This window comes from Myotis daubentonii, chromosome 13 (genome assembly GCF_963259705.1).
Source record: "Myotis daubentonii chromosome 13, mMyoDau2.1, whole genome shotgun sequence".
Lineage (NCBI taxonomy): Eukaryota > Metazoa > Chordata > Mammalia > Chiroptera > Vespertilionidae > Myotis > Myotis daubentonii.
In genome coordinates this window covers 39,765,473-39,792,491 of record NC_081852.1, presented here as the reverse complement: position 1 = coordinate 39,792,491, position 27,019 = coordinate 39,765,473, and the positions used below count along the sequence as shown (strand labels likewise).

Sequence of the window (27,019 nt, the reverse complement as noted above, 5' to 3'; positions counted from 1 at the left end):
TTTTGGCTCCTGTCTTGTTTTGCTCTTAGCTAAAGTTTGACCTATTTGGGAAGGACCTAAAGAAATTTGGTGTTAATTCCAAGACTGAAGTTAACTTTGAGCATCAATGCCCATTGCTTTAAATGTTGGGGCCATCTAAGTAGTTCACCCCAAATTATTCTGTGCCTTTTGAATAATGCCCCTTTTTGCTTTTTCTACTTTTCTTTAAATCCCTTAGGTTTTAATTGAGTTTTGTGCCTTCTTGGTACTGTCTCTTTCTCCCATTGTACTTTTCTTTACGTCACCTAAGGTTGGCCATTAGGTACAGTTTGTTTGGCTATATGTTTTAGGCTTACATGTAAGTAGAGAGGAAAGCATGAACGATCCACTATAGTTTTCTTTGGCCCTTTTTTAAAAAAAGTATATGCCTTATAAAAAAAAAGAATCATTCATTCATTCATGTATCAGGTTTACTGTACAGAGCTGGAGTAGTTTGTAAAACCATGATAATTTCAATGAACTCTAGAGGGCTTAAGTTCTACATAGAGAGACAGTGGCCAGATATAGCAACTGCCCCCTTAAGTGTTGTAGAGTCAAGCAGAGTTGGAAGTGATGGAGACGAGGGCCACTGAGGCATTTGACCAACCATTCGAGGGTATGTAGAGCTCTATGGACACTTAGTCTGTGGCTACAAGCAGGCAATTGCTTGGTGTTCTCCAGAGCACCACTGAGAACATGGGAGGCGGAAGAAGGCACGGAAGTCAGATTGTGTGTCTTTATGATTCTTCTCAGACCACATGAACTTATAGTCCTGTGGGGAAGATAAAAAAATAATCAGATGATCACAAAATAAACACAATTACAAATAGTGATAGTTCTCTAAAGGAAAAATAAGAGAGTGCAGTGACTTTAAAATGTATCAATTTAGATTGGGGATATGGAGAGAGCTTCTCTGAGAAAATAGTGAAGCAGACCCGAAAATTGAGGTGTTAGCTAGAAAGTGTAGGGAAGCAAGTTCCAAACAGAAGAGTACCACATGGGAAGCACTGAGTATGAAGAGCTTTAGTACTTTGAGGAAATGAAGGAAGTGTGGTTGGAATGTTATGAGGAGAAGAAAATGGTGCACAAGAAAGAGCCTTGAAGAAGTAGGACTTTTTTTCTTCTTCACTAAATTAACCTAGTCCCCCTGAGAGAGTTGACATCAAGGCATTTGTGTGGTGTTTGGCTTTGGGATGGAGGGAGAGTGGAGTTGGGTCAAGTAGAAATATCAGTTTAAAATACTTTTAAATAGCTATTGGTAAAATTGAAGCAAAGTCTTGCTCTGAGTTTTCTGCATTTCCTTCTTGATGATGAAAAGAAATCCACCTCTAATAAAAATATTGAGGAAAAGTTTCCTGAAATTGCATTCTCATGCACTTTAGATCTGGAATAATAGAGCTGAAATCATGAGTCCTGGGAACTGGGATTCTCCCAAATGTTAGGGCATGAACCAGATCTCGCATTCATACAGAATACTAATCAATATCATCATGTCTATAATAGCTTGGATGCAGGTACTGTATTTTTCCGTGTATAAGATGCTATTGTTTACTAAAATCGTTAGACTGAAAATCGAGGGCCATCTTATACACAGAAGTCAGCCTAGGAGGGAGCCACATGGGTCATACTGCCTATACCTTGTCAAACAGGCTTCCTCTAATCACAAGCCTTATTGTTACTGAAGTCAGCTGATGCCATAATTGAAGGTGGAGGTGGAGAGTGTGCAGATGCAACAGGGACCGAGCATTCTGAGCCCATTAAGATGTCAAAAAATAAAAAGATAAATACCGGTAAGTGGTTGTCTTACTCTGCAAAATTCAATGTAATCAGCTATGCAAAAGAGCATGGAAATAGAGCTGCAGAGAGACAGTTTGGACCTCCTCCCACTGAGTGTCTGATCAGACAGTGGAGAAAACAGGAAGAACAGCTCCTTAAGATGCCAGAAACGTAGAAGGCCTTAAGAGGAAGACCAGCAAAATGTTTAAAATACTGATTTCTTAATTTGGGTTTGGAAAAGTAGGGGCATCTTATGCATGGGGGCGTCTTAAACACGGAAAAATAAGGTAATTTGCAGGTAGTTATTGAAAATAGATGCAAGAGAACAATAAATACAGAGAATCTAGCTCCTAGTGCAAATGATCATGCAGCATGATTAATCCATCTAATATTTGTTGTACATCAGTCTATGCAAGAGTCTGTGCACATCAGTCTGTGGAAGAGTCTGTATATGGCCTGTGGGGATCAGAGAAGACACCATTCTTGTTTTGGAGAAGGCAATAGTTTTCCTGGAGAGACATGAAAACACAGATGTAAAGCATTAAGGGATGGTAAAGAGCATGAATTCTGGAAACGGACTTGCTGGGCTCTCCCACTTATTAGTTGTATGACTTTAGGCATGTTGTTTAGCCTTTCTGTGCCTTACTTTTCATCACCTGCAAAAGAGGGATAATAATAGTACCTACTTTATAAGGTTGTGATGAGGATTAAAATAAGTAAATCTGTGTGGAGTACTTAAAGCAGTCCCTACATACAGAAGGTATCATGAATGGTGATGTTATTTTTATTAAAATATAGGTCAGTTTATGGTTGATGACAAGCAAGTAAAGTATCCTAGGCATCCAGAGGAAGAAGAGATTCCTGTGGACTGTGGTTTTACAAGCTGGGCAGGAAAAGAATAGGCAGGAATTGCCTGGGGCTGGGATTATGATAATTAGATAGCTACCGTTTACTGAGGGTTTGTTGTGATCCAGAGAACAGGTTACTATTATCTGTGCTTAATCTCATTTAACCTTACCAACTCCACAAGGTAGGCACGCTTATTATTTCCATTTTATAGAGGAAGAAGCAGGTTTAGAAGAGGGTAATTAATTTGTCCACGGTCATGTGTTAAATGTTAAGACTTGGATTTGAGCCTAAATAGGCTGACCTGAGAGCCCAAGTTTCTTAAATATTACACTATACACTATCACATTCAGGGGAAAAAGAATGGCTTAGAGATTAAGAATGGTCCTGCATGTTCAAGGCAGGGTTAGGTGGTAGCTTCACTCCCAGGCCTAGAATCTGTGCCTGGTAACTAATGATCACGAGTATAAGCTCTGGCCTAGACGATATGGCTCATTGGTTGAGCATCTATGAACCAAGAGGTCATGGTTCCATTCTCAGTCAGGGCACATGGCCAGGTTGCGGCCTCGATCCCTAGTAGGGGCCGTGTAGGAGGCAGCCAATCAATAATTCTCTCTTATCATGGATGTTTCTATCTCTCCCTCTCCCTTCTTCTCTGAAATCAATAATATATATATTTATTTATTTATTTTATTTTATTTTTTTAAAAGAATACAGGCTTTGGAGTAAGCTGTCTGTGTTGAATTTCCATGCCACTTCTTGCCATTGCAAGTATCTTTGGGCTGATTATTAATCTTCCTAAATCTCTTTTGTAAAATCTACAAAATGGAAATAATAGTAGTGTCTACTTTGATTTGCTATGAGGATTAAAGGAAAAAAATACACATAGAATACTTTTGTAAAGCCTAGATATTATTTAAGGCTTTTAAAAAATTAATATATATATATATATATAATTTTATTATTATTTTTTTTTTAGTAAGGGACAGGTTGGGTTTAGACAGGATCAGTAAAGCCACTTAGAAGTCTTCTATAATCAGGCTTATAAGCAATGATGAGGACCACGAAGAACTAAGATATTAGAGTTGAGATAGTACTTGAATGAAGGGAGAAGGGGTCCACAGTGATCGAGTAGATAGATCATGTTGACAGCAGGGTTGTACTAAAAATCCCTTCCACTGAATGGGAGCATCATGGCACTGCTGAATGTAGGGGAGTCTGTAGAGAGAAAACCATTTAGTGTAGTGATGATTTGATTAAAGACATGGAGGTTACTAGGCCCTCGCCTCTTACCTGAGAAAGCATTCCTAATGGGCAATTGGAATTATGGCTCTAGGGACTTTGGGAAAAGAGACTGTGGCTGTGGCTGGAGGTTACATCCTTCAAGAGTCATTTTTCTAGAAAGGAGGGAGAAGGAAAAACAGGTAAGAAGTAAATGTTGTTAGGAATCAGAAGGAAGAGGACATGGCAGTGGAGATGTGGGTGAGTGAAGGACTGGGAGTGTATCTATGGCTGCTGAGCTAAAGGAAAGAAGCAGCAAGAAAGAATAGTCAACACCATCAGATGGTGCAGGGTTACTGACAATCCTTCTGGCGTAGGGATGAGTATGTGGTCCTCTTTGTCAGGTACATAATCATAGTAATTTCTATTGTTATCCCACTTATAGGCCTTCATATTGTGATGAAGTATTAAAACCAGAACAAGTGTTATCTATCTATCTATCTATCTATCTATCTATCTATCTATCTATCTATCTATCTATCTATCTATCTACCTATCTATCTATCTGGCTAAGTGTCCGTCTGACTGGTAGTTATGATGCGCACTGACCACCAGGGGCAGATGCTCAACACAGGAGCTGCCATGATGCGCACTGGCCATTTAAAAATAAACGGCACCACAGACCTGGCGCTGACAAACCAACAGTTGGCTTCCCCCAAGTGGGACACCCCACCAGATCGCAGCCAACACTGCCATGGCACAAAATGCGGCCCACAGCCCAGCCCAGAAACGGTTGCTGTGGGTGCCAGGTAATGACATCACATAGCAACTCCCGGCTTCCTCTCCCTAGCAACTAGCCTCCTTGGAGTTTCTTCAGCCCAGGAACCTGACTTGCTTTACAGCCAGATGCAAACATTTTTTTTTAAATATATTTTATTGATTTTTTACAGAGAGGAAGGGAGAGAGCTAGAGAGTTAGAAACATTGATGAGAGAGAAACATCGATCAGCTGCCTCGCAACCCAGGTACATGCCCTTCACCGGAATCGAACCTGGGACCTTTCAGTCCGCAGGCCGACGCTCTATCCACTGAGCCAAATTTTACAGTTCAACCAAGTGTTTGTGAATCGTTTTCCCATTCCTCATCTCCGTTAATCCTCACAGAAGTCCTAGAGTACATAGATAGGAGACTTAGGTAGAATCCTATTTTTTCTTTTTTCATTAGCAAGACAACAGAGATTTAGAAAGTTTTGAAACTTGACCCAACTGAAAAGAAGTAAGAAATGGTGAAACTCGAAAATGCAGGTTTTCTCACTTGCAGAATATAGTCAAACACTGCTACCGTTAAATATTTTACCCTTTGTTCTCCCTGCGTGATCTACAATAATAATCTGCTTCATGTTGATATTTACTTTTGTGTTGCTGACAGTTACCTGAAAGAGAAGTTGGGGTGCGTCACTGAGCTGGAAAAAGTTTAGCTAATCTGAAAGCAGGTCTAATTAAGCAAGTTTATTCTATATCTATAAAAGACTAAGTTGACTTGTGCATGTGCAATACATATAAAGCTCTTGCTGGTGCCATTTGCACGTGTGTATTTCGATCTGTCATTGTCGATCGTGAATTTGGTTGACACTTCTATTATAGAGAAAGGGCAAATAGTGATATGAAAATATTTCTTCTAATTAATTTCCTTTCAGTGTGCACCAGGACACTAGTTTCATAAATAATAAGAATAATTCTGCCTCCCCAGAAGAACTAACTATTATCATTTTTCTGTTTCCTTCCAGTCTTTATTTATTTATATGTCTATATCTACATCTATATCTATGTAGATAGATATAGATATCTATATAGATATCTATATAGATAGATATAGATATATATATATTTCGTAGGGTATAGTAATAGCAAAGATACAATTTTCTATCCCCCTTCCTCCCATGTTTTTACATAATTTTCATATTTTTAAAGAGGCTGCCTAACCTATTATTGTGCCATAATGTACTTGCTTGTTGGTCATTTAGCTTATTATAAATAATGCTTCTGTTAATATATCCTGTATTCATATTACTTTTTTAGGATAATTTTGCAGAAGCTTAACCAAAGCTAAAAGAAATGAAAATCTTAATGACTCCGGATTTGATATCACATGGCTTCCCAAAGCAATTTTTTTTATAAAGTTTATGCTAATTTGGACATCTGCAGAACATTTTTTTTTTTTGCATATTTCCAAGTCAGATAAATGGTACATTGCAATTGTGGACTTACTTTTTGCCTGTGTGTTTGGAAAATAGGGGACCCCTGCAGAAGCCAGGAACACATTAGTATGGATCTTGAACTTGAAGCGTAAACCATTTCCTCTCAGGGGTCTGCTGAATCTTGGGTGTTCTTTGACATCATCTCCTATCATTCTCTCCCTTACCCTCTGGCCACACTGACTTCTTTGTTGTCCCTTGAAGTAAGGGATAACAAAGGCTTCTCAGCGTCTTTGGACTTCTACTTGTCTTAAACCATCTTCCCCCAGGTTTCTGAGTGGCCTGCTCATCTCTTCCCGTAGACTTCTGTTCAGATGTCACCTTAACAGAGAGATCTTTCTTGACTTCCTTATCTAAAATAGGCACCCCTCCATCCTCTTTCTCTCTGTACCTCTTACCCTCATTTTATTTTTCTTCAAAGTGTTTTTCATGACCTGAAAAATTATGTCTTTCTATTTTCCACATTGGAATGTAAGGTTTAACGAGAGTAGGGTTTTTATTAGGTTTTGATCCCTGTGCTCTACCCAGTACCTTGCATACCTGCCTCAATAGCTGGCCCTCAGATATTTGTTAAATGAATGAGTTTTATCTTTGCAAATGATAAGTTCATCACTTGCTTAGAGAATAGAGTCCATCAAATTCGGGACCTGGTAAGTTCCTTAAAGATCATCTCATTCTAACACAATGTAAATTGAGACTCAAAGAGGTAAAGTATCTTTTCTGAAATGCACACAGCTCTTACAGTATTTTACCCTGTGAATTATAAAGGAAGTAGTTTTTATTGGTTTCGCTAGTGTGTATCATTTGAGGGAAAGGAAGGTAGATTTAAGCTATCTAATCTGATAAATTGTGCTATTATTTATAAGGCTGTATTTTATATAAAAATTAGCAACTTAAGCTATATGACCTAGCTCAGTGGTCGGCAAACCGTAGCTCGCGAGCCACATGCAGTTCTTTGGCCCCTTGAGTGTGGCTCTTCCACAAAATACCACGTGTGGGCGCGCACGTACAGTGCAATTGAAACTTCGTGGTCCATGCGCAGAAGTCGGTTTTCGGCCTGGGCGAGTCTATTTTGAAGAAGTGGCTTTAGAAGAAGTGGGGGGTGTCGGTCGGGCGACGGGATACGCAGTGCGGGGTTGGCACGTGTGTTTCATGCACGAGTTGAGTGAGCCAGTCAGTCAGCAGTCTCATGTGCAGTGGTTAGTGCTAGTCGCATCCGCAAATCGCGTGCGGATGACCAAAGTACCTACTCAAAGCATAAAGTTACCTGTATTTTTCCAACCAGGTGAAATCCTACAAGTATTTTTGTCATCAATTTAAGAATTGTAATTATTTTGTGTTGGTGGCTTTATTATTATGTTAGCAAAGGCCAACTTAGGAGTACCCTAATTAAGTTAATAACAATGTACCTACCTGTATAGTTTACGTTTTAAAAATTTGGCTCTCAAAAGAAATTTCAATCGTTGTACTGTTGATATTTGGCTCTGTTGACTAATGAGTTTGCCGACCACTGACCTAGCTATTTAAAAATGAAAGTGATCCTTGGTGTTTTCCTGAATTCTTTTATTCTGTTATTCATACATAGCTGGGGTATTTCCAAGAGCTGGTTTAGGATGAATTTGTAGTTCTGAGCTGCCTTTTAGCTGTAGCCGGACTGTGGGATTATGCCTCTTGGGTAATGTCACACCATTTTGGGACATGAGTACACTGCTTTGTAGTTGAATTTTGTTTTGCTTTTCCTACTTTATTTATTATTATTTTTTAATCCTCACCTGAGGATATGTTTATTGATTTTAAGAGAGTGAAGAGAGTGAGAGAGGGAGAGAGAAAAAGAGAAGAATCAAAAAGGAAAGGAAGAAGAGAAGAAAGGATGAAAGATGAAAGGAGAGAAAGGGAGGGAGGGAGGGGGGGAGGGAAGGAGGGAGGGAGGGAAGGAGGGAGGGAGGAAGATAGGAACATGTGAGAAACATCAATCAGTTGCCTTCAGTACATGCCCAGACAGGGGATCAAATCCACAACCATTTTGGTGTATGTGACGATGCTCCAACCAATTGAGCCACCCAGCCGGGGCTGTGGTTGAGTTATTGACTGCAAAGGTAAGAGGTACTCTTGTGTTCTCTCAAATTGGGCATGTGATTATGAATAACAAGGAAGCCCAGAAATAGGACCTGTGATAGAACCAGGTGTCAGGGAGGAGACTGTGCCGGGGATGGCAGGCTGCAGGGATTTGAGCAGGGGAAATTACTCTTCATTATAATGTCCCACCATTATCATGACTCAGCTTTTTTCCTGCACGTGTGCTCCTCTCTGTTTGCGGGCAAATTGTTTTCATATTTCTAGTTGAAATCCAGAGAGAGGGAATCTGATTGACCCAGTTTATTTTTAACACCTAGCTATGACATAGGCCAGTGATGGCGAACCTATGACACGCGTGTCAGAGGTGACACGCGAACTCATTTGTTTGGTTGATTTTTCTTTGTTAAATGTCATTTAAATATGTAAAATAAATATAAAAAATATAAGTCTTTGTTTTACTATGGTTGTAAATATCAAAAAATTTCTATATGTGACACGGCACCAGAGTTATGTTAGAGTTTTTCAAAATGCTGACATGCCGAGCTCAAAAGGTTCGCCATCGCTGGCCTAGGCCAACCTAATTACAGCAGCCTTAGAGTCCTTGACTGCTGATTTAAAAAACAAAACAGCTTCGCTCTGCTTCCTTGAGCATGGGGCTATGAGTGTGGCAGCTAGGAAAATAAGTTGGGCATGACACGCTTTTATGACGACAGATAGGGTTTTGCATAACCTCCTTCATTGCCTCCCGGGAGAATAGCCCATATCCTAAGCCCCTGTCGCTGGAACTACACAAAAGACGTCTGCCCTCTCGGAGCCCTCTGCCCCGGGGCCTGCGCTAAGCGGCTGCTCCAGCCATTACTCTCACCTCGTGGGGGGGGTGGGGGGGGCTGGGCCAGGGAGAGAGCTGGCATCTGCTGGGCAGCAAGCACAGCTGCACAGCCACTGTTGGCAGAGACATCTGGGGCAGAGGCGAGGACAGCAGCCAGCTGCAGATGTTGGACAGGAGACCGGCCACGTGGCTCTGAAAGTGTTCAGGAGTCGGCGATGCCGGCAGTGGAATGGCAGAAGCTGCCATCCGCAGCCCACGCGGGCGGCCAGCTTCAGCTCTGGCAGTCCATGGGCACAGGGTCCAGTGAGCAGGAACAGGGGCAGGCATGCGCATTTATGCGAGAGGGACGCAGGCCTCGCGCTCTGTTGGTTCCCACCCACCTGAGCGAGTGTCCTTCTGAGGGGCTGTTGGTCCTGGTGATCCTGTCTTTTCCTCTGCACTGGCCAGACTGGCTGGACTGCTGGTCCTTGTGATCAAGGTCAGGCAGTTGTGGAAGTTTATACTAAATGCCCACATGGTTTGTGAACCTGGCCTAAATCAGGCCACACCAGGAAAGAGGGCTCCACTTTGAATGGACAGAAATAGGTCGTTGTGAGGCTGCAGTGCTGGGTTCACGGCATCCGTTTCTTTTCCCTTCAGTTTGTCTAAAACTGGCCTTGGAAAGGAAAGTTTTCAAACCTCACATTCCCCCCCTCCCCCTCATAGCATAACTTGAATGGAAGTAAGTCAGTGTTGTTTTAGGCCCAGATTCCAAGCGTTTCCACCTTTTGAGTTACATAAACCGACCAAATTGGGAAGCTGAGGCCTTTTAGCCTGTACTTAACCTTTTGCAGGTTCTAAGCTTTTGAGTAATACTTTGTCCTCCACCCTTTTTTTAAGGCAGGTCCGGCTTGCAGTATTCACACTCTTTGGTCAGTCCTACGTTTTAATATCTGACCAATGGAAGTTTCATGCTCGGAAAGGATTTTCTTATAAAAACACGGAAGCTGCATGCAGAGCCGCGGGAGGGGGCTTTTTGTCTTGTCCTATTTTGAGAGATGGAGCGGCATCCTCTTGTTGCATTTAAAAACTGAGCATGCCCCCAGTTTAAATTGTTTTATTAAACACTTACCTGAAGATAAACTATAAGAGTTAGTCTTGCTCTAGCCGGTTAAGTTCAGTGGATAGAGCATTGGCCTGTGGACTGAATGGTCGCAGGTTCAGTTCCCATCAGGGGCACATGCCTGGGTTTCGGGCGCGGTCCCCAGTCGGGGGGGGGGGGGGGTGCGTGCAGGAAGCAGCCAATTGGTGAGTCTCTCTCATCATTGATGTTTTTATCTCTCTCTCCCTCTCCCTTCCTCTCTGAAATCAATAACAATATATTTTTTAAAAAGAGTTAGCCTTTGATTTAAAAGCATCTACAGTTTCAGGGACAGTACAGAAAGGAGCAGGCAGTAGGACTGTCTGGCCATGGGACAAAGTCTGAGCAGGCACACAGATAGCAGGGACATCTTACAGGCTCTCACAGCAGTGCCTGCTGTATTATGCCTGGCAGAGGTGCTGGAAAGGCGGGGAAGCCAGAATCACTCCTGACGAGAACTTTCTTTGGAAGAGAGCAGGTTTCAGAAAGTGAAGTGGAAGGTATGAATTTGGCAGGCTGAGGCTGAGGCAGAGAGGTTGTGTTAGAAGAGTGCGTAGCTTGGGAGAGGACTTGCTGGCAGTCATTGGATAAGGGCTAGGCTATGAGCAAGTGAGACCAAGAGAGGATATGTTGGTTGAAATTTTGGTATGGGAAGCTGACTGAGAGGATCTGGTGAAAATTTTTGAAAATTGAGAACAAATTTGGATTGTCCTTCACCATATAATGGATAGCCCTGACCGAGTAGCTCGGTGTCATTCTGATACCCCAAGGTTGCAATCCCTGGTCAGGGTACATACAAGAGTTGGCTAATGAATGCATAAATGGGTGAAACAAGTCGATGTTTCTCTCTCTCTCTCTCTCTCTCTCTCTCTCTCTCGCTCTCTCGCTCTCTCGCTCTCTTTCTCTATCTCTCTCTCTCAGGTCAATAAATAAGAAACAATGACCTTAGTTTAGCCTTGACAAGGGAAAGTAGTGGCACAGAGAAAACCCACTGACAGCATTAAGAACTCAGAGGAGTAGTGAAGTGCCAGGGAGAGGAGAAATTAGATTGTCAGAGTTCGGCCAATATCCAAGGCCAGACTAAATTGTCACTGTAGGAAAGCGTTCTCTGGGTTAAAATGTAGAATTTGCCAGTTGTCTGATGCTACGTGAGGGAGAGAACAAGCAGTGGGCCAAGAACTGAGTATTTGTGGACTCAGATGTGGGCACCAGTCGCTACGACCTGTATGACAACGAGCCAGTGACTTAATCTCTGAACCTCAGTTTATTCACCTGAGTTAATACTCCTCAGGGTTAATACTACTTGAGATATTAAAAGGATTATGTGAGACACAGACACCTATGCACCAACACAGTACTTAGATTTAGTAGATGCGGAATAATACTAGCGTCCTTCACCCTGATGAAAATGTAATGCTCAGTCATAATAAAGTTGCCCAACTGGTTTGAGCAGTTCCCTCCGACACCTGTAGTCTGGTCTCAGTTTTCTTGGTCAGGTGCTTGTTGGAATTGACTATGACTAGAACCGACAGATTGGCAGATTTCACAAAGACCTCTTTATATGGGGACTGCGTGGTTACATAAAAAGAGCAGACTTTAAGGCGGAGTGCCCCAGGTCACTGCCCTGGGCTGCAGGACTTGACTAAGAACACAGGAAGTACATTTCCAATTTCAACTCAGGTGAGTCTACCCATCAGATTTATTTTCTTGTTCATTCCTACCTTCCCCCATCCCTGCCTGCCAAGCAACTAGCCCACAAAGCAACAGTTATTAGTGTAACACAAAACACCAAGAACCAACATATTTGAGCCTCAGCCCTCTGGAGTAAGTATAGTCAAGGAAATACCATTGGTTCTGAATGCAGGGGAATGTTTAGGAACCCATGGACGGAGGCAGGACCTACAGAACCATCTCTGCACTCGCAGCTGAGGCTGATTCCTCTCCTTGGGATGCGCTTCATCCTGTTTTCACCTGTGCCATTCCATTAAGGTCTGGCTTCTGTGCCACCATCTACGGAAAGTCTTTCCTGATTTTTCTAGCCATGTCTTCCCTGGAAAAGTCTGTCGTCTTTCTGTGAAGTTCAGTTCATTTGGAAAAACAGTGAAATGTGTTTTTTTTAAAATGCTTCTTTGGGTCCTTCATGCATTGTTTCTAGATCAGAGCTCTGTCTGTGCATATTCTTTCTGACCTTCTTGCACTAGCGTTTATAGTCCTTGAGAACAAGGACTTGCTGTCAGATCCCCCTGCAGTGCCCAGGACACGTGGTAAGTGTTCAGAAAGTCCTAGAGATAGATGTTCTCTTCCAAGAGGAAAATGAAGGAGGAATCCAGTTCAGAGACCAGGCAGCAGGCAGGGGGTTGGTGAGCTGCGATCTCTCTTCCCACCCACTGCCCCCAATCCTGTATTCTAACTAAGGAACTCTACTCACTGTTGTCCAAATGGACCGATCCTTCGACCTTTCAGTGCCTTGGCCTGTGCCCTTTCCTGACCTTGGAATGCCCTTCCGTCCTGGACAAGTAGTTCTCCTCCAGCTCAGAGATGGCCTGTGCTCTCTGACTTCCCGTGGTGTTCAGATGCCTCTGCTCCATTTGTCTCTCCCCAGCGTCCTGTGGGACATACCCCCAGCATAGCACTTTTCATGTTGTTTTTTTAGTTATTTATTTACAGGCTGAGTTTTTCTAGGGCAGGGATCTTCCTTAGCTTCTTCATCTTTGTAGCTTCGGTGCCTAGCATCATGCTTTGTACCTCCTAAATATTTTTGGTGCCATTGAATTGAATACAAAGACAAAGACTCCTAAGGCAAACCAGGTAAATCCTCTGACCTAAAAGCCAAGGTCAGAGAGAATGTTTGGAACAGACTTCCTGTGCCAGAAGAAAAAGTCTGAACTCAGGCAGCTCTGGCTGGGGAGATGCCCTTCATGTCTCTTTAGGAAGGTCACAGGAAAGCAGGGAGCCTGGACTCTGTGTGAGGAGAGGTTTCTCTGTCTGTTCAGACCGTGGATTCTCCTCCTGGGGCTGATGTCCCTTAATCAGTAGCCGACCATTGCTTGATCAGCCACTGCTTTCTGAAGGCAGCAGCAGGTCAGGGCACAACCCTATGAGCTGGAATTGTTTTCCTACTGCAGTCTGTATGGAAACATATAAATCACTAAGAGCAAGTTAGTTGATTTTAAGAAGTATTTCAAAAGACCACACACCTCTTTGGAGAATGGGAGAGTGTATTACCCTCTTCTTCATTAAGACCTCGTGGATTTTCTTTTTTTCACAAATCTTTTTTTTTTTTAAATATATATTTTATTGATTTTTCACAGAGAGGAAGGGAGAGGGATAGAGAGTTAGAAACATCGATGAGAGAGAAACATCAACCAGCTGCCTCCTGCACACCTGCCACTGGAGATGTGTCCGCAACCAAGGCACATGCCCTTGACCGGAATCGAACCCGGGACCTTTCAGTCCGCAGGCCGATGCTCCATCCACTGAGCCAAACTGGCCAGGGCCACAAATCTTTATTTTAAAAATCTGTGAAATTTTTATTTTTATTTTTATTTTATTTTTTTTAATATATTTTATTGATTTTTTACAGAGAGGAAGGGAGAGAGACAGAGAGTCAGAAACATCGATGAGAGAGAAACATCGATCAGCCGCCTCCTGCACATCTCCCACTGGAGATGTGCCCGCAACCCAGGCACATGCCCCTGACCAGAATCGAACCCGGGACCCCTCAGTCCGCAGGCCGACGCTCTATCCACTGAGCCAAACCGGTTTTGGCTGTGAAATTTTTAAATAAAAATTTAAAAATTGTGAGTATAGTATAATGAATACCTATGTAGCCATCCTCTAGCTTCACCAGTTGTTACCATTTTGCTACATTTGCTTTCTCTCTTTTTTTTTTTCTATTTGTATGTGTATATATACATGTATATATTTTTAAAAATATCTTTATTGATTTCAGAGAGAAGGGGAGAGGGAGAAAGAGATAGAAATATCAATGATGAGAATCATTGATTGGCTGCCTCTTGCATGCCCTTCAATGGGGATCAAGCCCACAACCTGGGCATGTGCCCTCACCCAAATCCAACTGGTTCATAGGTCAGTGCTCAACCACTGAGCCATGCCAGTTGAGCTATACAGGTATATTTTTGATGAATCTTCTGAGACTAAGTTGTAGATATCAAGACCCCTCCTAAATGCAGTAGCATGTCTCCAAGAAATAGCCAGATTGTTCCAGTAATGTGTTTTAGAGCTGTGTTTTTTTTTTGAAAATCCAAAATCCAGTCAAAGTCTAGCCTTGCATTTGGTTATATCTTTTTACTCTCCTTTAGACAGTTTCCCAGGCTTTTTGTCTTTTGTATCATTTGAAGAGTCCATGCAAGATGTTTTATAGAATATCACTTAATTTGGAAGTTTCTGATTGTTCCCTCCGGATGAGATTCAGGTGAAACCCTGTTAGCAAGAAGACTGCGCAGGTGATGTTCTACACTGAGAGAGACACAGTACGGGACGGACGCCGTGCAGTGGTGTCAGTTGCCCTGTGGTTGCTGATGTTGAGTTTGATCATTTGGTTAAGGTGTTATCTGTCAGATTCCTCCATTGTGAAAGTACCATTTTCTCCCTTTGCCATACTTATCTATGAAGTGATACCTTAGGATTATATGAGTATCCTGTATCCCCTGCCCAGATTCACCCTGTGGTTTTAGGATACATTGAGAATTCTTAAGTTGATTATTACTGTTACGGTGATACTCATTTTATTAAAATCCAATTTAATTCAGTGATATTTTCTCTCTAAATCCCCCAAGAGCCTTCATTCTAAATATTCAAACCAATAAGCATCTTTACTAAATAAGAAAAGTTGATTGACCTAAATAAAACTAAATCTAAACTTCTCCTGGTTATTTTAAAATTCATCATTTCAGTTCTTCTTAATAGAGTTTTTATGGGCTTTAGAGCAACTATATCTCCATAGGCCTTAAATTTTAGGACAAAAGCACAGGTCACCACTTCTTGCTACTAAAATAATTGTTTATTATTATATTTTGTCACTTTTGTGATAGTTAAATGGCCACTGTTACAAAGTGACAATAAATAATAAATTGGCAAGTCTTTATTCTCTAATGATAGTGCAAATTTACCTTAGCGTTGTTAGATGAGATAGTGTAAGTTAATGGCTAAAGAATGAGAGCTTTGGAAGCTTACCTAGATGTTAAACCTAAGTTTAATTTTTAGATTTTAATCTGTGTCCCTTAATCACTTGGAGTTCTGAAAATGGTAACAATAACAACTGTATTTACCTTATAGAATTACTGTGAGGAGGAGAAGAGCTAACAGATGTACAGTACTTACTAGCCAAGTGCCTGGCACATTGTAAGCGCTCAGTAACTGGTGTTTGTGGTGGTGAGGTTCATGGTGATTGATATTTGTACTAGGGATCCATATAAAAAATTATAACATGCGAAATTATGTGTTTAAGCACTCGGGACGCTTTGTTTTTGAAATGTAGCCAAGAACATTTTGAAGGTTGTTATACTTAATGTGTTCTCAGGTATTAAGAGAAAAGATCTTTTAATTAAATTTTTCCTTCAAAAACATGGCCAAGTAAAATGGAATTTTTCTAATTTAGCACCTCTTCCCTCTACCCCCCCACCCCCCCAACCCCCACCCCCCATACCTTCCTGTTCCTCTTTAACTCAGGGAAGTTCATTGGTCGGTTCAGGCTTGTCCAAAAATCCCTCACTATTCTACCTTCCTCCCCAACCCGTTTGGCAACGGTGGGAAAGCAAGCAATTTTCTGCCATCCATTCTGCCTGTGACCCAGGGTCGTGATGGTGACAGTGCTGAGTTCCTCCTGCTACCCCCAGAGCCCATATTGCCCCCGTCAGACTGGCTCTGCGTTGAGGGCCTCTTGTCTCCCACCACGTCTCCAAAGCCCCCGCATACTCATCAGGCATTTGGGAAACAAGGTCACCACTCCTGAAATATGAGGAGTTTTATAATCCTGTTATCTCTCTCTGGCTCAGAGGGGAGGGAGTTTATGAATTTTTGGCCAAGATTTTTTTATACCTTTCAAACTAATAGGATAACCTTCCATCATAGTGACAGTTTGAGGAACTTGATTTATAGGTGCAATAGGCTTTTATTTAAAGAATGTATTCACATCAGCAGATAATACCACATCTGATCATTCTCCTGCTGGGAATGGCTAATGATATATGAAAGCAAATGTTCAGTCACTTTGTTTACAGAAATATTCAGCCTGTCATTCAAAAAACTTTGTTTTTCTTTAGTATCTGGATGACTGCCCTTTACTCACCAAATGCTTGCAAATGCAAAGTAGAAAGTATATGTCATTAACTTGAACTCTAATTTTGTAATGAGACATATGCAAAACTCAATTTTACATAGCACATAAATAACTGAAAATGCAGCAAAAGAAAAATTGACACTTTCATGATATCCTAATTAACAAAGCATCCTCACATATATTATCTCATAACCTACATTTCTATAAGATAATCAGGACACATGTTTTCTTCATTTTACAGAGAAAAGAGCCAAGTCAATGTTCAAGTTCATGGTTTCACCAGTTACTAGGTGACCTTGAATAGGTCTCTAAATCACTCTGCAAGTGCTTTCCCCGTGAAACAGCATTTAAATAGTGCCTACCTCCCAGGTGTGTGTGAACATGAAATGAGTTAATGCTCATAGGGCCCATCAGCTGTTATTACCACACACAGCAAATGCTGGACTTAGACCCAAATCCAGTCCTTCTGACTCCTAGTCCAGAACTCTTTTCATAGTACCATGTGGAATTTGCCTCTTAGTAAATCATTGATTTAATTTCTATCTCACATTGACCTTGTTATTCTGGAAGGGATCTTTTTCTACTTTGTTTCCTTTGACCTTACATTTCTGAAGATCAAGAGGGAAATGTGTTTGAAGGAGTCTTCCTTCCTGTTTTTGTTTTTGTTTTAATCCTCTGGTTTCTATTGTCCTGTTGGTTTACTTGACCTAGAGGTATCTACCAGAAGGTGTTTTAGTTGGTGAAAGTATCATAAAGCTGTTTTCATGAGTGACTTGGGGTGTTTCTGGTGTATTTTGTTTTGGTTGGAAGGCCTTTTCATCTGATGCCCAAGTTGAAACCAATGCAGGATTTGATGTGGGAGATTGTAGAGGGTGGGCAGTGATGTGCAGGAAAGGTGCAGTCAGCCTGGTGGCCTTCCAGAGGCAAGGAGCTGGAGACCGCCCCAGCTCACTGATCACACCCATCCCCAAGCTCACCGAGTGTGCCCCAGGCCATTTTTAAAAATCTTCGCCTGAGGATATTTTTCTATTGCTTTTCAAAGAGAGTAGGAGGGAGGGAGGGAAGGAGAGAGGCAGAGGGAGAGGGAGAGGGAGAGGGAGAGGGAGAGGGAGAGGGAGAGGGAGAGGGAGAGGGAGAGGGAGAGGGAGAGGGAGAGACAGAGAGAGAATATGAGAGATACATCGACTTGTTGCCTCCTGCACACACAGCGACTAGGGCTGGGGAGTGAACCAGCAACCGATGTACATGCCCTTGATCGGGAATCGAACCCACGACCCTTCAGTGTGCAGGCCGATACTCTCACCACTGAGAAACACGGGCCAGGCCCCAGGCTGTTTTGATGTGCCTGTGCATCGTGTACACAGACAGGGTTCTTCCAAGAACAAGATACCCAGCGTGCCCCTCAGGACCTCTGTGGAAGGAAGATCACTTTAACCTGGTGAGGCAGGAGGTTTGAGAGCACATGCCAATACCTCTTCTTGGTGATTTTTGCATTTTCTAACTCACTCATCTCTAATATTCTCTTTGGCAAGTGGAATTAATGTTTTCACATTAAATGAAAATACTGAATTTTTAACAGATTCCCTGGGGCTCGGTGCTCGTTTGATACTATTTCTGGAAGAGAAATGACATGAAGAAATGATGTATTATCTTTTGTAGTTGCGCAGTTAGGTTTTATTTTTCTTGCCTGGCCGCCTGCTGAATCCTCTGACCCATCTAGCCTGGGAGCAAAGCCCAGAAAACAGCTCTGGGTCCTACCACATAGGCAGCCTCCCTCTGGCATCCACATACCCGCTCCTGTAGGCTTGGGGTCCCCCTTGTTGGTTGGCTGCTACTTGTTGCAGTGGTCACTCCTTGTGTGCTGGGCAGTACTTGATCTCTTTTCTGTTATGTTTACTTGGATGCTCTGTATAGTAGATGAGGAGTTTTGAAAAAGGATTTTAAAAAGAGCACCCATTCTTCATTATCCACTGCCAACGTTGTTACGTGCTGCCCAGGACTCCAGAGAGCTTTGCTTCTAGGCCAGTTAATTAACGCCTTTGATGTATGAGAATCTCCTGAATATGAGGGTTCTTATCTCTTCCACTGCTTCCATCTTCCTGGCACGCAATGCATCAGAGCAGAATTGTGTTGGTGACGGTCTCTTTTGAGGTCAGTAGCAGGACCGGGAGTGGAGGCGACAGCTGAGAGACTTAGCCAAGCTAGAGGGGTTGTAGAGAGGTTGAATGGTTGAATGCTCAGGCTTAGACTAGCTCATGATGGGCCCTTGCTCAGCTGTCATTTGTGAGTGCCAGTGTGGCAGCAAGTGTCAGAGTTGGCCCCTTGAACATCTGTTGCCCTCTTTGAAGTCTCTGCTGATTCTCCCAAGTCAGAACCCGTATTCTTCTGAGGTCCCAAGGCACCTTCTGTCTCCACTCATCTCCCTCAGCTTTGTTGCTAGTAGTTCATTGTCTACGTGTCTGTTTCTTCTACTGAAGAAGTCTCTTGACAGCAGAGACCTACGCTCAGTTATCTCAGTTTTATCATAATTTATAGGTTGTGTCCCACTTGTCAAGTTGCTCAGTCCATCTTACTGAACTGAACTGAACTGAACTAAGCTGGCTGTGTCCAGGGAAACCCTGCCGTTAGTGTCCTGTTTATAGATCACGTGCTCCGTCATGAGACAGGAGAGTGTCCTTGGCGAAACAGCGTCATCAGAAGTAACACACTGGCCTATTGTGTGGTTTTGGTTTTTGGACAAGTTTTGTTGAGATATAATTCACACACCCTTTAGTGCCTCCATTTAAAATGTATAGGTCAGTGGTTTTCAGTATGTTCACAGATGCCATCACTACAATTAATTTTTTAAAGCTTTCATCATCCCCAAAAGAAACCCTGTACCGATTCCCTCCAGCCCCGCAGCCCTAGGCCACCACTAATCTATTTTTTGTCTCTATAGATTTGCCTCTTATGGACATTCCATGCACATGGAATCATACAATATGTGGTATCGTGTGCCTGGCTTTTTCCCCTCAGTGTAATGTTTTCAAGGTGCAGCCATGCTGCTGCACGTATCAACCCTAAGGCAAGGTGGTGTGTATAGAGCACCTAACCCAATGCCTGGCAAGCGAGGGTCTCAGTAACTATGACTTCCCTGTGTCCCACTTCAAGTTCTTAGCTCTTAGTAAGAATTGGCCGAAGTAAAGCAATAGATAGCGTTGTAAGTGGTGTTCTGAGTTCAGTGTACTGATTCCTCCCTCCACCCTTTGTTTTTGTTCTCCCCAAGGCTATGCCTTTCTGCTGTTCCAGGAGGAGAGCTCAGTGCAAGCTCTGATCGATGCCTGCCTGGAGGAAGACGGGAAACTGTACCTGTGCGTGTCCAGCCCCACCATCAAGGATAAACCGGTACGTAACAGGCAGCCAGCTGTTGCTTTTCTAGAGCACATGTGCCATTGTAATGGGAATGCTGGTAACTGGGATCCTCTTACCCGGGGTGACCTTGCTGTGCAGTGGAGCTGGACTGTCATTGATGGGACGCTAATAACAAATTACTCTGTATTTCGTTTTATACCTTTGGGACCGCATGTAAACACATGTGCCCTTGTCTTTCACTTTACAGCTCTTTTAAGCTAATTCCTATTCAGAATCTCTTAATTGAAGTAAATAATGCTCTTAATGGTTTTGGCAGCTGGTTTGTATTATTATTTCAGATCAAGGACAGGAGTAATTTTTTTTTAAAGATCATAATTGTCAGTGTTTATGTGCCTTTGAATGCGAGGCATTGTGCTGAGTACCCACAGCTGGCTAAATCGAGCCTCTGGGCCAGGAGAGCTTGGAACAGGGCAGGGGAGGGGAAGGACAGGGAACACGGACCCAAAACCCTGAACAAATGTACACTAGTACAGGGTGTGGTTACTGAACCAAAGAGTGTAAGTCCTTGGGTGAGAGAGAAAGCTGCTTCCTTTCTCCTGGCAGAGTGGGTGTGAGTGGAGAAGGGGCAAACCTATGTCTGAGCAGAAGAAAAGAGCTCAGTTAACACGGAAGAAGTAAGGATCTGTGGGAAGTTGGGGGGGGGGTGCGTTTGTATGTCGAGACTTGGTGCTAGGAGAGGGAAATAGAGTACAAATAGTGATGTGGTCCAAGGCATGGATCATCCTTGGGGCCTCAGCACCCCCTGTAAGACTTACACCAGAAGAGGGGGGGCTCGCTTGGCAACTAGATGCACTCTCAGAAATGTGCATGGGGAAACAATTGGGGCTGGACATAAAAGTTAGAGTCTTGTCTCTAACATTTAAATATCTTCTTGGCTGTGAATAAACTCACCTAATTCTTGCTGAATCTTGGTTTCCTCATCTGTACAATGGGAAGAATAATGGTCCCTCTCTAGGATGTCAAGAGGCTCAGATAAGAGGGAAATGATCGTGAAAACATCTGGTGAGGTCAGGTACTTGTGTAACTGGATGTGCTGTTAGTCTAGCATAGTGCTTTTGGATTCAGAAGAGTGAGGATAGAGCTTATCTACATGGTAGCATCTGTTGAAGAGTGGTGACATCTAGGACAGGGTCTACAGTTGGTTGCACAAGAATGATGCTGGACTTGGCCACCTCTAGGAGGGAGGCTGCAGTATGTAAAGCAGAAGGGAGGGTTAGTAAAGAATGGAGATGTTGAGCATAATAGAATAATTGATGCAGAAAGAGAAGCCAGGATTTTAGTACATGTGAAGTGCTACTGTAGTTTTCAAATTCTGGGGCCATTAAACATTTTTTTATAATAACAATTAGCAGTATTAGATAAGGTAGCATGTGAGGCAGGGGGAGAGGAATAAAGAAACAGTACGTGGGGAAAGAAGTAGGGAACCTTTGTTAACTTTGGTCTTAATTTAAACAGTGTGGAGAGGCTGGGTGTTATGAGGGAGACATGGGGACTGACTACCAGGGGAGCGTGCAGGGTTTCATATGAGTGAAAAGCAAGAAAGCTGAAATAACTTCTCTCAATCTCGGTGGAATAGTGTGAGATTAGGAAGACTGAACCCAATTGGTCAGGGTCAGATGTCTGGCAGGTAAACAGCCAACCTCCAGAGATCATCTGCCACTTCACATCAGTGGAAGGGGAGTGGAGTGAGCTAGAAAGGGCTAAGGTGGGATTGATTGGTCATACACTCTAGGAGGCGATTAGAAATATATTTATTTATATATCAAAAGGCAGAGGTACACATTGAGTTATGCCCATAGTAGACTAAGAAGCAGTTGGATTGAGGGGAGGAAACTAGAGATGAGCTGATGGGTCTTGTATACCTCGATGGCTCATCACTGGCTCTGTGGGAGGATAATATTCCTTGTGGGGCAAGCCTCACCAGGACTGGGCATCTCTTGAGGAGAATGAGCAGTGGTGGTTGCAGATGGAGGTGGTGTGGAGGCAACACCATCACTGTTGAGTGTTTTCACTCCAAACACGTGTTACCTTTGGCTCGAGGGACTTCTGAAAATAATTAGTGTAATTATCTGTCTTGGAAATGTTTATGGAGAAACTAACTTTCCTTGTTTGTGTTTTCTACAAATTTTTGCCTTACTGCAGTTTTCACTTTCTGAGCTCAAGTGAAGCAGTTTATTGGAGCTCAGTGAATTCTGAATGGTGGCTGCTGATCACATATTTCTTTGACCCAAGCACACTCAGAGTTTCCAGCATAAACAATTTGAATAAAATTTAGGCTGGGAAACAAAGAAATCCCCAAACACCTGTAATTCGAAGGAGCTGGATCCCATTTTGGGTTCCAACTCTTTTGGCTCCATTTTTGAAACCTTCTCTTCCTGTGCCTCAGCTCTACGTCTCTCCCTTCTGGCCTCATGTAGCCACACTTCCCTCCCAGGTTTCGACACCTCCCACCTCACTTTGGATGCTCCCACAGAAAGTGAGAGCTGGGCGAACCTTTGGGAGTAAATGAGGACCTTGGCAGTAGCTCAAAGTAAAGTCAGCATTTGGAGCTCATTTGCCAAACTCTCTGAGCTATGGCTCTTTCTACTTTTTCTGCTCCTTAGCTTGGCTACCTTTCAGTATCCCAGTGCCCTCATTCTGCTGTTTAGTTCTCTCCAGTCCTCCCTGGGTTTCTCCTTGGAACTATACCGTGTTCCAAAATGACCTCACTGATTTTCTATCCTTTGTCCTTCCCCTAACCTCCCTCCCCAGCCCCCACCCCCACCCCGCATCCTCCTGCATCAGACCGCATTCCCTTTGTGTGGATTAGGTTAATCAAGATTCTTTTCCTAGTACAGAGCCTGAGAGCGAGGTTCCCTCTGACTTAAACCTTCTAAGATCATGTTTGTTTTTAACTCAAACGAATCCCTAATTAGTGGATTTCAGGTAGTGTTCGTGTTTTTGGCCTGCGATTACCTTTCATTAAATGGCTCCACTCAGACTGCTCTGTGAGCTGGACTGATCCTGAAAGGTGGCAGAAGAAACTTGGTTCGTGGCCTGATTGTTTGACTCCTTAGGCCCAAAGAATGGGTAGTCAAATCGGCAAGAGCAGGAACTATGACAAAATTCCTAGATATATGATTTTTCCTCCTCCAGCAAGATCAGTTCCATAGCTCGATGTCCCAGACATCCCAGAGGACAGCTCTGTCCTCGTCCAGGCCCGCGGTGAAGCGGACAGACATTGTGGCCGTGGTCCCTCTTGTTAAGGTGACACTACTTTTTGAATGTATGAATAGATTGAACCTAAAAGTTCAGGACAGCAATCTGATAGAGCGGGAAACCTGGGAGGGTCTAACAGAGATAGGGGCTGAAAAAGAGAAACTTGAAAAGGAGGTGAGGAAGGAGAGGTTTACGCTTTTTACCTTCTAGCACAATTTGGCCAGGGATGTGGGATAGTAAACACCTTGAAAGGCATATCAGAGAAGTTTCCTGCTTCCTTCTCCTTGAAGTTTATAGCACAATCACAATGATAAATATCCTGAAATATGACTGACTGATTTTCTATACAGTATTAAAAAACTGTCTTACCAGACAGTGTGCTTACGTCAAGTCATTTCTTTAGGTTATTGCTCAGGTAACATGGTCATCCACTTAAAACTTGAAAGCAAAAGTTGGAAAAAAAAAATGTTAGGAGCAAGGAAGCTGTAAATAGAGGCTGGCTTAATATTTAATTTTTGCTTCTGTCCAATCTGCTTATCATTCTGGCCTCTCTTGCTCCCATCCATATATGAATGAGATTGCTAGCACTTTCCATCCCTCCTCTTTAGTTACAAAAGCAGTCCACTTCCTTTTGCCTGGGATTTAATGCCTTCCCAGACTGGCTTCACATTTTTTTCCAAACTTAACCTTTTTCTGTTTTCCTTCTAAACCCCGTATTCAAATAACTAAGATATTTCTGTTCCCATCCTAATTTCTAATTCTTGTCCTTATTTGAAGACCCCTCTCAAATGCCTTCTGTTCCCTGAAGCCTTCTCTGGTCACTGCACCATCTACTGTACCTGCTGCTCGAGCTGTCGCCAGCCCACGTGCAGCCATCTTTCTACACGGTTTGCCTGCTTTCCTTCAAACCACCTTTGAGTGTGGATTGTGGGCAGGGCCTTCGTACTGGTTATTATGAATCAGAACTTATTCTGAATCAGGCATAAAACCCCGTGTCAAAAACGTAATAGTGTCATGGGTAGATAAAACAATATTTAAATACACACTAATATGGAGCCTGGTGCATAAAAGGTTCTTAAATATTTGTCAAATTAAGGAAAATAAATACAATGAGGATAAGATATAAAGGACTTTGGAGAGTTTATATATGCCTGGAGTGATAAAAGAAAGCTTCCTGAATGAAGTGTCATTTGAACTAGGCCTTGAAGGATTAAGAGAGTTTGGAGATTGGCCGGGAGAGGGGTGAGGGGTGGGTAAACAGACATTTTCGAGAAATCCAACAGTATGAACACAGAAATGAGAAATTGTGTGGTATGAATGGCGAACATTTAGGCTGGTTAGATGGAGCACAAAAGTATGACAGGAGTAGAGGAAGATGAAATTGGGAAAAGTAGAAAGGGGCTAAGTTATAGGGCATCTTGACTGACGGCCTCAGTCCTTGCGTTTGGGGTATATTTACTCAAACTCTTTCATTCTCCATCTACTACCTTCTAAAATGACAACTGTGTTTTTATCTTGGCTCAATCAAATCTGGTTTTGTTATATCCCCCCCTTGGAAATCTTTAGCATTTCTGATCTTCTTTGTTTGCTTTTTGAATCCTTGGTCTAAATTTGTGGTTTGGGCACTTTCCATCATAGGAATTTCTCCAAAGGAGGATTCCTCCTCTAAAATGAGAGCAGTACTTCCTCTTCATAATAAATCCTATTTCCCCCCTGAATCTCTGATTTTGATATGGGTCCAGAGTTCCTTAGTGCTTGCTTGAGTCTTTGGAAGCTGTTATATTTATTTTTTCGAAGCTGTTATTGAGGTCTAAAAGATGCTGCAGTCCCAGTGTACTAAGCAGCACCGAGTGGACAGGACAGCCAGTCCGTCCCCTGAGGCCGTGGTCGCCAACCTTCCAGACCTCACGGCCACCAGTGGACAACCGGTTGGCGACCACTGCCCTAAGGGACCATACTCGGTGTTTTCCAAAGTGCATTCTGAAGAACACTTGTGCCACCAACACTGGTCTCTTGAGAGGAACACTAACAAAAGGTTTGCTCATAATAATAATGGGTGTCATTTATTGGGCACTGACTTTGTGCCTTTTATATCTATTTTCTTCTTGAATTAAAGGTTCAATAGCCAAAAACATTTGGGGAAAAATTGATATAATTCTGACAAGTCTTGCAGTACGTAAATTGTGCAATATTGTTTAACCCAGCATATTATATACCTGGTTGGGAATTATACTTGTGAAAATTTGTATAGAACTACTGTTCCATGAAACGCATGCAAAGAATAGGCTTCTTCCCAGGAAAAACTTAGGTCACTTGAACTTTTATGTGTACATTCCTCTCAAGAGTCTTAGTGACCAGCATGCCAGTAACAACATCCTTGTCCTCGTACCGTGGAGCTGAAAATACACACTGGACAAAATCGTGTGGCTACAGAGCATGATTGCTTGAGTCTGTGAACCCGGAAGATAAAATAGCTGAAGACTATGCCAGTTTCATTGCGAAGTCATCCTCTTGAACTTTTCTAATGGCTAGGTTTGTTAGGTGTAAGAAGAGTCCATCTGTTACTTCTTTAATGCATTGAAAATGGGTAGAATAAGTTTGGAAAGAAGAGAGAGGTTAATCACTCACAAATAAACGTGCACCGTGACTTGTCCAGGAGACTATGAGCAAGTATGACTGGTGGCCAGTAGCCTGGAGGACAGGGAGCCTTGCAGGCACACGACGTCATTGCAAGGGAAAAAGTACATAGTATATAGGCTTTGGGTTAGATAAACATGGGTTTCAGTCCTGAGTTGACTTTACTCTTCTGATTCTTCCTTTTCTTATCTCTAAAGTAGGTATAATTTTGACAGCATAATAGTTTTAGTGAGTTTAAGTGTAACCATGTGTGCAGAATGCCTGGCACAATGGTGCAGTGTAGGTGCTCAAAAGTCCTAGTTTCTTCTTTCTTTCAAAAGGGACTCATCTGTCATGCTTACCCTTTTTAAGAGATGTGCAGCCCTAGCTGGTTTGGCTCAGTGGATAGAGCGTCAGCCTGCGGACTAAAGGGTCCCAGGTTCGATTCCAGTCAAGGGCATGTACCTTGGCTGCGGGCACATCCCCAGTAGGAGATGTGCAGGAGGCAGCTGATCGGTGTTTCTCCCTCATCGATGTTTCTAACTCTCTATCCCTCTCCCTTCCTCTATGTAAAAAATCAATAAAATATATTTAAATAAAAAAAAAGAGAGATGTGGAAGTACCAGCAGTAATGATGAGCACTAGGTACCTGGTGGCATCAGGAATTTACACTGATTGGGCCCAAGTCTTGGGACATCTACTGGTGACCAGAAATACTGTATTTCCATGCCCACACAAGGTAGCTTTCAGTGTAGTGAGGGGAGTGATCTGGGAGATAGAAGGGCAGCTGCTGGACACCCATGTCTGTCCCTCAGGAAAGCCTTTGTTCATTCACTGTGGAGCACTGAGCACTCACCAAGAGTTGGGCATTGTGCTGGGCAATTGGGAAGCATGCAGAGATATGGGCTCAGCCTTAGAGGACCCTAGAGGCCAATGGAGGAAGATAGACAGGTGAATAGTAGGCGAAGTAAGGAGTCACAGGTGCAATGATAGAAGCTTTGTAGGAGGAGTTGGGCTGGGGAAGGCAGGGATGGGCTCAAAGGGCAACGTGGTCAGATGTTCCTGCAGGAGTCAGAAAGGCCTTTAGACTTTAGGGGAAAGGCATTCCATTGAGTCTTTCGCTTAGAGGTACAGTTATTAATCATAGCATTTAACTAAGAATGGGTTTATTAAGTCAAGCATAAAGCAAGGATATGCATAGCCGTTTTGGGGGCACAGTTTATGTGTGCTCTCTTTTTGCATTGGGCGCCCTTAGGAAACGGTGTGCAGAGTGCTGTCTGAACTGTTCAGCAGTGACTGGAGGCCCTAGAGGGCTGTAAGCCTGTGGTTTCCATGCATCCGGTGGGCTGTGCTG

General features: G+C 42.9%; 1 protein-coding gene across 14 annotated transcripts in view; it reads left to right on the top strand.

Moving 5' to 3' along the window:
* Positions 1-27,019, top strand: part of CPEB3 (cytoplasmic polyadenylation element binding protein 3) — a 181,822-nt gene that overhangs the window by 115,118 nt on the left and 39,685 nt on the right. For all 14 annotated transcript variants that reach the window (XM_059662840.1, XM_059662839.1, XM_059662838.1 and 11 more), the window contains one exon: positions 19,706-19,824. In XM_059662840.1, the coding sequence (XP_059518823.1) occupies positions 19,706-19,824 (119 nt within the window). The remainder of the gene's footprint in view (positions 1-19,705; positions 19,825-27,019) is intronic.